This window comes from Penicillium cinerascens (genome assembly GCF_028974065.1).
Source record: "Penicillium cinerascens strain IBT 15544 chromosome Unknown contig_16_segment0_segment0, whole genome shotgun sequence".
NCBI classification, from domain to species: domain Eukaryota; kingdom Fungi; phylum Ascomycota; class Eurotiomycetes; order Eurotiales; family Aspergillaceae; genus Penicillium; species Penicillium cinerascens.
Window position 1 is genome coordinate 2,844,624 of NW_026695286.1, and position 12,444 is coordinate 2,857,067.

The 12,444-nt window shown below is 50.7% G+C and overlaps 6 protein-coding genes across 6 annotated transcripts; 3 read left to right on the forward strand and 3 right to left on the reverse strand.

The window, feature by feature from the left end:
* Positions 1-71: 71 nt before the first annotated feature.
* hel10 (putative high expression lethality protein Hel10) lies at positions 72-740 on the reverse strand (the record flags this gene model as incomplete). Its single annotated transcript, XM_058448124.1, has 2 exons — positions 72-384; positions 433-740. 2 exons carry the CDS (start codon positions 738-740, stop codon positions 72-74), a joined length of 621 nt encoding a protein of 206 aa, XP_058313535.1.
* A 2,277-nt stretch (positions 741-3,017) lies between these two features.
* On the forward strand, positions 3,018-3,814 carry N7498_001062 (putative phosphoglycerate mutase family protein; the record flags this gene model as incomplete). Its single annotated transcript, XM_058448125.1, has 3 exons — positions 3,018-3,240; positions 3,325-3,547; positions 3,706-3,814. 3 exons carry the CDS (start codon positions 3,018-3,020, stop codon positions 3,812-3,814), a joined length of 555 nt encoding a protein of 184 aa, XP_058313536.1.
* A 1,080-nt stretch (positions 3,815-4,894) lies between these two features.
* On the forward strand, positions 4,895-5,785 carry N7498_001063 (pyrroline-5-carboxylate reductase family protein; the record flags this gene model as incomplete). The annotated part of the gene is made up of 1 exon (XM_058448126.1): positions 4,895-5,785. One exon carries the CDS (start codon positions 4,895-4,897, stop codon positions 5,783-5,785), a length of 891 nt encoding a protein of 296 aa, XP_058313537.1.
* A 280-nt stretch (positions 5,786-6,065) lies between these two features.
* On the reverse strand, positions 6,066-7,584 carry N7498_001064 (uncharacterized protein; the record flags this gene model as incomplete). Its single annotated transcript, XM_058448127.1, has 3 exons — positions 6,066-6,237; positions 6,294-7,044; positions 7,104-7,584. 3 exons carry the CDS (start codon positions 7,582-7,584, stop codon positions 6,066-6,068), a joined length of 1,404 nt encoding a protein of 467 aa, XP_058313538.1.
* A 1,048-nt stretch (positions 7,585-8,632) lies between these two features.
* N7498_001065 (efflux pump antibiotic resistance protein) lies at positions 8,633-8,830 on the reverse strand (the record flags this gene model as incomplete). The annotated part of the gene is made up of 1 exon (XM_058448128.1): positions 8,633-8,830. One exon carries the CDS (start codon positions 8,828-8,830, stop codon positions 8,633-8,635), a length of 198 nt encoding a protein of 65 aa, XP_058313539.1.
* Positions 8,831-10,472: 1,642 nt separating this feature from the next.
* N7498_001066 (putative 60S ribosome biogenesis protein Rrp14) lies at positions 10,473-12,238 on the forward strand (the record flags this gene model as incomplete). Its single annotated transcript, XM_058448129.1, has 3 exons — positions 10,473-10,516; positions 10,566-10,649; positions 10,766-12,238. Exons 1-3 carry the CDS (start codon positions 10,502-10,504, stop codon positions 12,236-12,238), a joined length of 1,572 nt encoding a protein of 523 aa, XP_058313540.1. The 5' UTR covers positions 10,473-10,501.
* Positions 12,239-12,444: the final 206 nt, after the last annotated feature.

The following is a 12,444-nucleotide window of genomic DNA, read 5'->3' on the forward strand; positions in this document are numbered from 1 at the left end:
AAGGAAATTCATGAGAATAGCGAGGTCATCACGTTGAAGCTAGCAAAAGACGAAGAAGCGAGGGAAAGCATCTACTTCTTGAAGAAGCCGCCAAGCTGGTCCATCATGCCACTACCCTGGTTGGAGGGAGGGCGGCCGTAAGGACCGGGAGAGCCGCCGTAGGGACCGGGCGAGGGGCCGCCGGGACTCTGGTCGTGGTTCTTGTGCTTCTTGAGCGCGTCCTCGGCGATGCTACCGATGATGGCTCCACCGATGGTTCCGAGGAAGCCGTGGTTGGCCTTGTGGCCGGCGAAACCACCAGCCGCGCCGCCTGCGAGAGCGCCGGCAAGACCACGCTCGCCCTCTTGGGCCTCACCGGGGGCACCCTGCTGCTGCTCGTAGCCACTATGAATTGTCAGTACGTGATGAGATGCATGTGAGGAAGTCACATACCCTTGGCGGTACTGGTCCTGGCCGTACTGCTGCTGCTGCTGCTGGTCGTAGCCACCACCGTACTGGCCCTGGCCGTGCTGTTGCTGGCCACCGTAGTAGTCACCGGAGCTCTGCCCCTGCTGATGCTGATGCTGATGCTGCTGCTGGCCGTAACCTTGCTGCTCGCCGTATTGGGGCTGGCCGTAACCCTGCTGGCCGTAGCCCTGCTGGCCCTGCTGACCATAGCCTTGTTGGCCGTAGCCCTGTTGGCCCTGCTGACCATAGCCTTGCTGGCCGTAGCCCTGGTTGTATTGGTCGTAGCCGGACATGTTGTGAAGAGTGATGGATGAAGGATGAAGGATGAAAGTGAGGTGAGTGATGGTGAGATAGAGGGGGGAAAGAGGGGAACCTTTTATAAGTGAGATCTCCGAGCCACAGGGCTGACAGAACCACCCCACATGGCCACCGCGAATTTACGAAACGCCGAGAGGCGCAGGGAACTGAACGTCAGCTTGGTTCATCTTACAGTACATTATGGGGAAGTAATACAGCACCGCCACAGGCCTGCCTTTTCGACTATTCCGGTATGCACTATGCCCGGCGGCCTACGTGTGGCTATGCATACAAGGCTGAGTAACTCGCACATCCTTACATTAGCGTACCATCGCCGGCGCCCCCGATCTCCCGAAAATAGAACACGGATCTTCGGCTTCCATGATTTTTCGAATGTTCTACGGAGAAAGGGGTAACCGATGCGATACGTAGGCGCCAAGACTGTCATTTCCGCTACCGCCAATTCACCTCGTCATTCTCGGCACGCGAAGATTCTGGTTGCCTAGTCCCACTTCCGACTTGTTTCATGCCGTGGCTATGTACTTTGGTAATGAGCCGGGGAAGTTGCACTTCATCACGTCCAATGTGTCTGGTCTGCCGATCCAACTAGGTTGTCATGTGGCCACACATAAAGGACTGTCACTTTTCTAATAACGTCTTTCCAACATGGAGTATCCTCTCTGTTTGGGGAGTTTTGACCATAATATTCGATCATACGACTATGTATTCCATACAAAACAACCGATATCAAATAAGCCACCAGCTTGTGGTTCGCAACAGAATCAAACCGGTGAGAACAACGGGCGCATATGAACCATACTTTGCACGCGACCATATTAGGGTCAGCCGCCCGCGGCTGTCACACCCTGCTCGTTTCACTCTGACTGGTCCGGTGATGGCTGCGCTTGACCTCCCCGGTCGCTCATAAGATGCTTAACTACGGGTTCCGAGGTTCCGTCCATGGCTGTGGCCCAATACATTCGTCCCTCAGATCTTTTTCACCAGTAAAACGAGCGCGTGTGGCTTCCCCCTTCTTTGGATTAGTTCTACCATTCTCGGTTCGGCGCTCCAATACACCGACTATGGATAATGCGGAGCCGAATCTTACCCGGAGCTATCTTCCACCCCAGCAACACGGCTTCATTGAATCGAAACACTAGAGAAAATTGATTTCGAGAAATGGAGGGTGAGATGTCTGAAACTTCGTAGAAGACTGGGCTGAAGAACACAGACACTAAAATGACGGAACAAACGCCTCTTCGAGTTCTCGTTACTATTTCAACCTCTAGCGCGTATTGGGAGCAGGCTTGGTTTGCTTCGGAGTTACTCCCGGTAGCTCTCGAGATCCTCAAAGAAAATGATTTACTGAAGTACACCGGCAGCCACCATCTACAACCAAGGCTGCTAGCAAAGCAAAGATGGGTAACTCATGTGTTCCTTGTATTTGACATTTCGAGCACTTCCTATGATCCTGCATTGGGGCATTTACCAGAGCAGAACAAGCTCTCCGTTTTGATTGTTCGACTGGCTCAAAAAGTGCAAGCTTACCCGGCAAACCCTCCAGCACAAAACAAGGCGAATAAAGATATTGCTAGAGCTCACAACCGCAACGGTATAGATAGTGTGCCGCCTTTCGCTGTAGATTATACGTTTGGCCCACCTGTGTACCTTATCCGGGCGATCCAGCATTACTGCGGTGATTACACGCTATGTTAGTTTCATCAGATACCTTAGGGTATATGTTCGCTTCTTGATCAGTATCTAGTAGGCAATAAACATTTCAAATTTACCGGTAGAACAATCCTGTCGCCCCAGACCCCTGCGCAACCTCAAATTTCAGCACTGTTCCACACCTGCAGTGTGAAACGCAGCCCACCTTAGGTATGTGATCGAACGCAAGGTGGGTTGGCCAGGTGGATCGCAGGACCAGCTGAAGCCCCGTTGGCCCAATCACACGGCCTCTTCACGGACTATCGGACGATCTTTCGTCACTGGTTCATGCAGGCGCCCGATATATTTCTCTTTTTCAGCCCAGAGTCCCATCCCATGGTCATTGATTGCCGGAGTCGAGGCGAGTAATCCACTCTGCAGCGTCTTTGGTTTCCTCAGCCCTCCAAATCGTGCAGAAATGGATTGCCCGTGTATAAAGGGAAGGAACTGCGCCGATCGGCCAAGAATGTGCCTGGAGGTTCCAGTTCCCACCCAGCGTCTGTCATTGAATTCATTGAATATTTTCATTACTTTCTACCACCTCGTAGGGGCTTCAGATCACGATGTCACTGTGCTCGGCGTTACTATTCCTTTGCACGCTCGCCGTCGCGTCGGCCAGAGGTCCCACGACTGTTTACATGATCCGACATGGCGAGAAACCCGCGGACAAGAACGATCAAGGGCTCACCCCGGACGGATGGCGACGAGCTGAATGCCTGCGCGATGTGTTCGGAGCCGACTCGGAATATAACATTCAACATATTATAGCACCTCCCGTGATGCAGAGTGAGTTGATGCATCCTCGAGCAAAACAAGAGAACTTCGGCCGAAACAATTCAAGAGCATGTACTGATCATATGAATACGATAGATGGCGAGCACCGACGACCCTACATGACCGTTCTTCCTCTGGCACACGACCTCGGCCTCCAAATCGACGACCACTGCACCCGAAAGGATCCCGAGTGCGTGGCCGACGCTATCAGGTCATACGATGGGACTGGTAATATTTTGATTTCCTGGCGACACTCGAATATGGACGAGATCCAGGAGTTACTGGGATCTGAAAATCCGGTCGATTACCCTATAAATCGGTAGGTGGGATTGTTTTTTTTTTCTATTGGGTTCACTTGCGTCGGAGCTGTCGGGTTCGCGATCAGCGTACTTGTTACACTGCGCCATTGTATTGAGGACCATGCCAGTACCGGTGCTTATTAACTTGCTTGTTGTGTTTATGTGCTAACTGGCTCAGGTTCGACCTCATTTGGACTATGCCCTATCCCTATAATGAAATCACGGATATTTACTCCGAGGAGTGTCCTGGTTTAGACGTTCGGCCTGGACTGATGGCCCAGTATTGATCTGGAATGTCATATATTAGAACCTTATAGATGGCTTTCAATCGCTAACTATAGGCGCAAGAAGAGCCGATACTGCTCTAGTCGACGGAGTGAATGCTCAAAAGCAGTGAGCAGCTTACCCGAAATATATATGCAAGACACTTACAAAAGACTGAAGTTGCCACTCTCGATTCGCAGGCCAGTCATACGGCCTAAGACAAAGCTACACCTTATTGCACTACAAGAAGAGCCATGGGAAATCGAGAGAGAGAGCAAATGAGGTTCGCAGAGACGTACTTTATAGCGCGCAGCAAGGTCAAGGGCACATTGGCCAGTGAAGAGCGGAAGTGGCGGCAAAGATGGGCGGCAGTGCAGAGAGCAGAGCAGAAAAGACAGAGAGTGGAAGCATCAGTGGCAGAGGAGGCAGAAGGAGTAGAAGAGCAGCAAAATGCAACAGTTGTAATTAAGAAAAGGAATTTAATACTACCAACAATCTGCCCCGTTCCTGCTAACTAATCCTAAATACAGTTGATGCAGTCTGCTTGTTTAGGCTGAATGTTTTCTGCAAGAGTCGCACATGATTGACTAGATCAACGCGGGTGGCACTGCCACCCTGCAGCCCTGCGATTAAGAATAGCAAACAGGCGGGGTTATGCCTTCTCTTCGCCCGGTCGGGTTAGGCGCTTGCACTAAAGATCTCCTTTCCTTTTCCCGAGTTCGATAGAACATTCGTCGGGCTAGATAAGCTTTCGCTAGTTCCTCTACGACTAATCTCGATACTCTCAAGCAAAGTGTAGGCTTACTGAACTGGGGAACCTGTATGGAATCGATTTGTATGTAGAATTGAATATGCAGTTTTTACCGGAAGGGTACAAGTGAGTCAGTATAGTGTGGCTTTCCGAAACAGTCATCCTAAGGTTTTTTGTGTTTGGCCTTGGTGATTTCTTTCGGTCTAAGGGCTTCTATTGCCCTCGTCCGAAGTGCGCATTTTGGTGCGGAGAAGCGGAGAGAGAAAACCCACACGCTGTGGCCAACTCGCATCTATTTAGCCACCTTCATCCTCCCATCAACAGAGAAATTCCGTATCAACGAAACTTTCCAATGTCACCCCCCAGTTTCAATCTCGGCATTGTTGCGTGCGGCCAGATGGGCACGGCGATTCTGGCCGGAATCCTTAGTCAAGATCCCGACGCGAACGCGCCGTGGAACGTGAAGCGGATATTTGTCTCAGTCCAGACTGCAGCGTCTGTCTCCCGCCTTCAAAATATGTTCGCTCAACACTTGTCCCGTATAACCATCTATCAGGGGGATAATCTGGCAGTTGCCGAGCATTCTCACGTTGTGATCTTGGGATGCAAGCCCGCTCTTATGGAGGGGATCCTGGGCGCCGAGGGGATGGGAGATGCTCTGAATGATCATATCCTGGTCAGTGTGTTGGCTGGGAAGACTACTGAAATGACTCGAAGGGCTATCAGTGACATTGAAGGCCGAGCAGGCAGAGTGGCCCCTCGAGTGCATGTTGTGAGGACAATGCCAAATATGGCCGCTCGAGAGCATGCATCCATGACAGTTGTTTCGTCGCCAGAAGATGAGTCGGACATTGAAGCCGTGAGGGTGACGAGATGGCTGTTTGACCACGTCGGAAAGACCCACGAAATCCCCGAGTCATTGTTTGACCTGATTGGGTCGCTTGTTGGATGCTCAGCGGCCATGTTTACGGTGGCTGTGGATGGCTTACTGGACCAGAGTGTTGCAGGTGGCCTCAACCGGCCAGCGGCTTTGAAACTCGTCACTCAGACACTATACGGTCTGGCGAAGCTGCTGGAGGCGGGGAACCATCCCTCGGTCTTGCGGGAGGAGATCTCATCTCCAGGAGGGAGCACCATCCAAGGCCTGATGGAACTTGACCGGCAAGGAGTTCGCTCGGCATATGCCTCTGCTCTTGCCGTGACAGGCGAGCGGGCGAAAGCGTTGGGTTCTAAAGAGAAATAATGACTTATGGCTCCATTCGACGAAATGAGCGTACGATGATTTGCGGAAAGATGTCTGGAGATACCCAGAGTCACATGTGCACAGTGACCCAATGGCTAGAATTCAACTGAATAGAGCAATCACTTGAAGTTTATTAACAAAGAAATTATTTGTCTTGTGAGTAGGAAACGAGAAAATCTTGTATCTGTTGAAGAATTAATTGAGATTATGGTTGAAGTTTATCTCGTGGGGTATATAGTCTATGCGTTTATACAGGCGTTAAGGCATTATAAATAAGTCATTATGGCGCATTGTCCTCAGTGGTTTTTGCACCATCTTCTGCAACGATTTGCACCTCGTGACTGTGCTCAAGTTCCGACAGAACGATCCATGTAGGAACGACGCAGAGGATGGTGATTCCGAAGTTGAGACCAATGCTGACGAAGTGGTTTGCGCCACCCTCGGATTGCATACTGCGTCGAAGTTAGCAAAAAGTTTTTCTTAAGCTTCCTTTTAAAGGGTAACTTACGCCCAAGCAACGGTTTGACCGAGAGCCTCAAATCCTCGCAGAATTCCGCAGTGATAAGACAGAGACGAGATGTCGGTGCTGTACTGGCCCACCAGCCAGTAAAGGAATTGTTGAAATGCTTGGCCGCCGAAGGTCCAGAAGAAGACCAAGGCGTACGACTTCCCGAAGCCGCCCTTGAACCAGTCAAAGACGGGGGATTCCGGTAGGTCGTAGTAGAACTGGTATTGCAGGATTGTAGCCCAGATCCAAGTTCCGATGAGAATAATAACGATAGTCAAGAATGCAATGCGTGCGCGGGTCTTGATGTAAATCGATTGCCGATCAAGCAGGGCAGCAATCAAGAATGAAGAGAAGATACCGGCGAAGTTGGTGAAGAATGACGAGAAGGCGCGAGCGCGGACGGTGAAGTAGTCGGTCAACCAAGTGCTGAGGAAGCCGTTGTAGAAGTAACTGATGAAGAAAGAAGGCAAAAGCAGGAGGACCCGGCGCGTGGCAATCAACTTGAACGCGGCCCGGAACTCAGCTGCCCAAGACTCCTTCTTGTGGACCACAACCAAGGTGCGATCCTTGCGCTGCACTTTCTCCGCCGGGCTCAGGCAAAATGCGACAGGCAGACCGAGGCACATGATGACGATGAAGACGATATAGGTTCCTTGGCTGATCGTACCCTGTACTGAAGTCTGGGCATTCAGGCCGAGGCTGATTGCGCCACCGACGATAGGACCTAAAGCCTTGGCTGTTTGCCAAATAGCTATTGCATCGACGGATTAGCATTCGTCTTTGGTGTGTAGAGCGCGCAGGCAGACTTACCGAGATAGAAAGCCCGATCCTTAGGGGTAGGGTATCCAATAATAATTGCAGCCTCCGCCGCCCAGAAGAATCCAGCCGAGATACCGCAGAGTGCGCTACCGAAGAGCATGAACCAAGTTGTCGGGTGGTAGTTGTTGGTGTAGAGACCGGCGCCATAGATAGGGTAGCCGATCGCGCCAATGATCAAACCATAGCGAAGACCGATGCGGTTGTTGATAGCACCAGCCGCGACACACACAACTGCGAACAAGCCGTAGAGAAGAGCATTTGCCGCAGACACAGCATAAGGCTCTGCAGCTCCACCAGCTCCAAGGTTGTTCATCGCATCCCACATACCAGGCGCAGTGAACGAGACACCGGAACAGATTGCGATCTGGAATGGAACGGATCTCCAGATAGAGCGCAAGCGAGTAAAGCGCGGCGCATCGACAGTAGTAGCTGGCCCATCTTCAAAATCCTGATTGGAGACCGTGGAAGCCATTGCGACGGTATATAGTAAGACCTGCTGCCCGGTCGTTCCTCCGTAACAACCCAACCTTGAGCGAAAGGAATGTATTTAAAAGAATTAAATCTACATGGCACCTGGGAAAGACAGAAAAACCCAGCCCATATAGGCGATCCACTGAGGCGAAATTGCGTGCTTTAGTTGAGGGAAAGCTGGGGTCCACCCGAAATCCGAAGGGACGGGCTGCAGATTCTGCACGCGACAGACCCCCGATTCTGAAACCAGCCGAAAAACCAGCCGAAATTTTCAAAAAATAGAGTTGATTCATGTGGTCATTGGTCATTTAGAGTCAATTACGTCTCTTTCTGTCTCAATTATATATTTGATTCACTAAAAGCGTACTGCTAATGGACCAGATCGTTGGGGATCTGGGGAGCTAACAGTTTCAATAAGGTAATGCATTGGACCCGCATACCTCATGGGACCCATTCGCCGGTGTACATCTACGTCTGCACAGCCATGCAATTTCACGCAATTCAGGCGTCATGTTTCCTTGATTTGGCCTGCCTTGGCTGCATACTACCATATTTTATTGGTCGTAATGTCTTAGATACTGATGAGTCCAACGTAGTTCGGGAGGGATTTAAGGTTTGCATGATCTCAATCCCGAACTGGTCCCGGCCCGATCAGCGTCAACATCGGCGATATGCTCGATTAGCGACTTAAGATCAAGATTTCAGCTCCAATTACTGATGACTCCTTCACTACAGTGGCTTGATTGGACGATTCCGTGAAGTCGAATGTTCTCCGGTTGCGAGCCAAATACTTGGGGATATCCGCCTCAATACTCCATCGCCTGTTTCAACTGAGACAGATGCGACTTTATGCTACAAGGTCTTTTGAAGAAATAGTGAATATCCAATGTCTGATATACCTCTATTTACCGCGTGTTTTCTTGACTGACGTGTCTATCTCCTATCTCAGTCCCCCATGACCGTTGGTGAGTGGTTTGCTCAGTCCGTCGCGAGGAACGTTAGTACGGAACAAACGTTACGATGGGAATTTCATATTCATTCCGCCTACCTTAAGCCTCGGTCAGTATGGGGAACTGAAGACGTTTATCGTATCTAGGCGGAATGCTAGGAATTAGTCGTTCGACGGCCGCAGGACGATTAGCACCGGTCATCTCAGGAAGGTTGGCAAGCTCCATCTCGTCCATCTGCATACGATCCTCTTCATCCCATCCCTCATGGTCATCTATTACGAGTCCAGTAAATCCCATATCCAGTATGAGAGCCAGAACACTGATGGCAACGCCAAAAAAGGGCTGCCCGGTAGCCCAATATCTGGCTCTCCGAGTGGTTGATGATCGGAATCTCAATGCACAAGCAAGTCCCAGTCCGAGGCCGTTTCAATATAAGTTCAGTGTGCCGATAATGGAGCCCACACTCCCTTCTTGGTGCCGACGTACAAAATTACTAACAATGATCTGGCCCGCAGTATACACCAAGTCAGGACAGAAAGCAAAGATCACAACAGACGGAAAGATCTGGACTCATTAGCTTTGATGAAGTGGAACAGTTGCCGTCAGTGCATTTGACGTCTGGATCGTTCGGGTGCCGGTTGCTAGAATCCCCGGCGCTGACACACGAGGTACTAACCAGGCAACGAAACAGACAGCCACAGTGGCTGATGAAGTCCAGTCAACTGCAAATTCAACAGGAGGCGACTTTTATTGACATAAGTGGCTATCGCTTCAATGCGATTTAAGTAAGCCGGAGCTATGAACAGAATATAACTTTTCTGGCGAGGATCTTGGAGTATCAGTTCCTGAGGTAGCGGGGTCGATTCTACAGTGACGTGCTGAAGTTCCCCATCAGTGGAGGAACTTGATTTGACGAATGATTGACGGTTCTTCTGAGAAGTACATAAGTGACAAGGATGATGTTTCTCCCACATAGACTAGAACTTCTAACAATCAGTTTCGAGGACGATAGGAAGCTCCAAAGTGGGGCAGGCCATTCTCATGAGCGGCTGTTTTTTATCTGGCTCTGCAATGCTGCTAAAATCTGCGGTAACTGGTCCAGATAAATGAGTGCTGGCGGAATAAAGGAACCGTTCAATCGTGGCTGGCAACTTACGACATTAAGGAGGAAGTAATACGGGCCGGCATCCTGGCTTTTTGACCAGTGCCCACCCTCGAGATACAAATTGGAAAAATGACCCGAAGGAAAGTCAAGTTCTGGCCTAAGCTCCATTATGGAAATCTACGGAATTTGAATTTCTTTTGGACCCATTCTCCTGAGGTCTACCCAAATTACTTACTTTCTACTAAGCAACCTCAAGATAAACAAGGACCGGAGGTCAAGACCTAATACTACTGAGGCTATATGGTAAGGGCAAGCTAATTTTCGAATTTGTATATCCGTATCTATGAAAGGGGTTACATCTTCGGCAAGCCCTTTAGACAGCTATGCTTGCTTGTGCTTTTCTTTTCGCATTAGATTAGACACTGATATACTGATCAAGAATAAAAGCTTAAGGTGGAAGCAAGGCACTATCTCATTCTCTAGCACCATCCAAGGATATCTCATGCATACCCGAACAAGCTACCTGGGCATCCACTAAGTAACAATCGACGTATCAGAAGATGATCAGCGTGATCACAGATCATGCAGCCTTTTGAATGTCGTAAATAACTCATATTTAAGTTGATAATATCTATTCTACCGGGAGTCTTCTATCATGAACTTATATCCTCGTACAAAACCTGCTAAAGCGGACCGTTTACTCTCAAGTGTATAGAAAGCACGGGCCACTAGAGTCGCCGAAATTGTTGTGCGCGGGCGGTGAAAAAGCCGAGCGGAGAACGCCAAGATTTCCTCACCCCCAAATTTTTCGTAGCGGCTACTTCCTCGCCTTCCATTCGCAGTCTGGCTTTCACAACGAGAGCATGGATGATATCGAGGTATGTGAAAATGCTATGGTTGTCTACAGTCAAAGTTGACTCGAATCAGGAACGGCTGCGCAGCCATGCGCAGGCATTCGACGGTCTGCTTTCCTTGATCCCCGCCAAATACTATTACGGCGATGACAATAGCGTACGTGCGCCCCTCTGCTCTACCTAACCGACCTTTTCTCTTGATTCTGGCTTCCTCTGCCCTCTTGCATATCCCCATTTCGAAAATCCAGGTCTAACCAATCTCTGGCCCTGCAGGATCAATGGCAACGGAAAAAACAGACCAAAGAGCAAGCCCGCGAGGCTAAGCGTGCAAAGTTGGACCCCGAATCCGGCAAGACCGCCAAAGACGTGATGGATGAGAATGCTCGCAAGCGCAAGCGTGAGGATGGGACCCTCGAGTCTGATTCGTCCGATGAAGAGCTCGGCTCTGAAAATCCTAGAGAGGGACTGAACCGAGGCGATAAGACCAAGAAGCAAAAGCAGCAAGAAAAGTCGGAGGCCGCTTCCAAAAACAAGTCAGAGGACGCAGAGGCTCGCAAGAAATTGAAGGAGGAGAAGAAGGAGAAGAAGAAGGCCGCCCAAAAGGAAAAGAAGAAGGCAAAAGACAGTGCCAGGAAAGAGAAGGTTCAAAATGAGAAGCAGACGGAGACGGCCACCGAGACTTCCGAGCAGCCAACTCCCAAGGCGAACGGCACTGCTGCTGAACCCGAAGACTCAGACGACGAGGACGACGACGATGTCGAAGGCGTTCCCGAGGCAGGATTTTCTATCGAGTTTAACGACCAGCCCGAAGACCCCTCATCCGCCTCATCTGCTCGCAATTCTCCCGGCTTTGATGCCTCGAATCCTCAGTCGGGCAGCTCCTCCACATCCTCCATTGTTCCCCCCTCCGCCACCGATGCCAAGTCCACCGAGCCTAAGGCTCTTAAGCCCACGCCAGAAGATCTCAAGCAGCGCTTGCAAAAGCGCCTGGACGAACTTCGGGCGAAACGTCAAGCGGATGGACTCAACGGCAAGCCTGCACGTAACCGCCAAGAGTTGATCGAAGCCCGTCGGCAAAAAGCCGAGCAACGGAAAGCACACAAAAAGGAGCTGCGCCAAAAGGTCAAGGAGGATGAACAGCGCGAAAAGGATGAAGCCATGACCCGCCGTTTCTCTCCCGGTGGCTCGGGATCCCTCCTGGCGTCTCCTCGCTCCCCTGCCGAGTCGGTTGGTTCTTCCAGCAACAACTTCTCCTTCGGTCGTGTTGTCTTTGCCGATGGCCAGCACGCTGATGCTACCCTGTCAAACATCCGCGATCAGCCGCAGAAGCACGGTGCCACAGATGCCGCTGCCCAGCTCAAGGCCGCCGAGGCCAAGAAGGCCCGTCTCGCTGAGATGGACCCGGAGAAGCGCGCTGAGCTCGAAGAAAAGGACCGCTGGCTCAATGCCAAGAAGCGTGCTCACGGTGAACGCGTGCGCGACGACACCTCTCTCCTCAAAAAGGCCCTCAAGCGCAAGGAAACCGCAAAGAAGAAGTCCGAACGTGAGTGGAAAGACCGTCTTGACACTGTCTCTCGTATGAAGGACAAGCAGCAAAGCAAGCGTGAAGAGAACCTTCGCAAGCGCCGTGACGAGAAGGGCAACAAGGGTGGTAAGAGCAAGAAGCCTGCCGGCGGTGGCAAGAAGAAGGCCAGACCCGGCTTTGAGGGCAGCTTCAAGGCCAAGACTGGCGGCAAGAAGAAATAAAGTCATGATTTGGAAGCCTGACTTTCACCTTATCTCTTGCCTCATTTCGCTTGCATATTATTTTTCTCTCCGTTGTGATCCACGCTTATATCCTTCTCCCAAGAAGCTGGAACACTCCCTCGACCAACAAAAAGAAAAAGTGTTTTAAGACATCGAACTGGGAAATATCCATCCGGGGATTCAGGTGTTTGGTGTTTGCGCTGTTT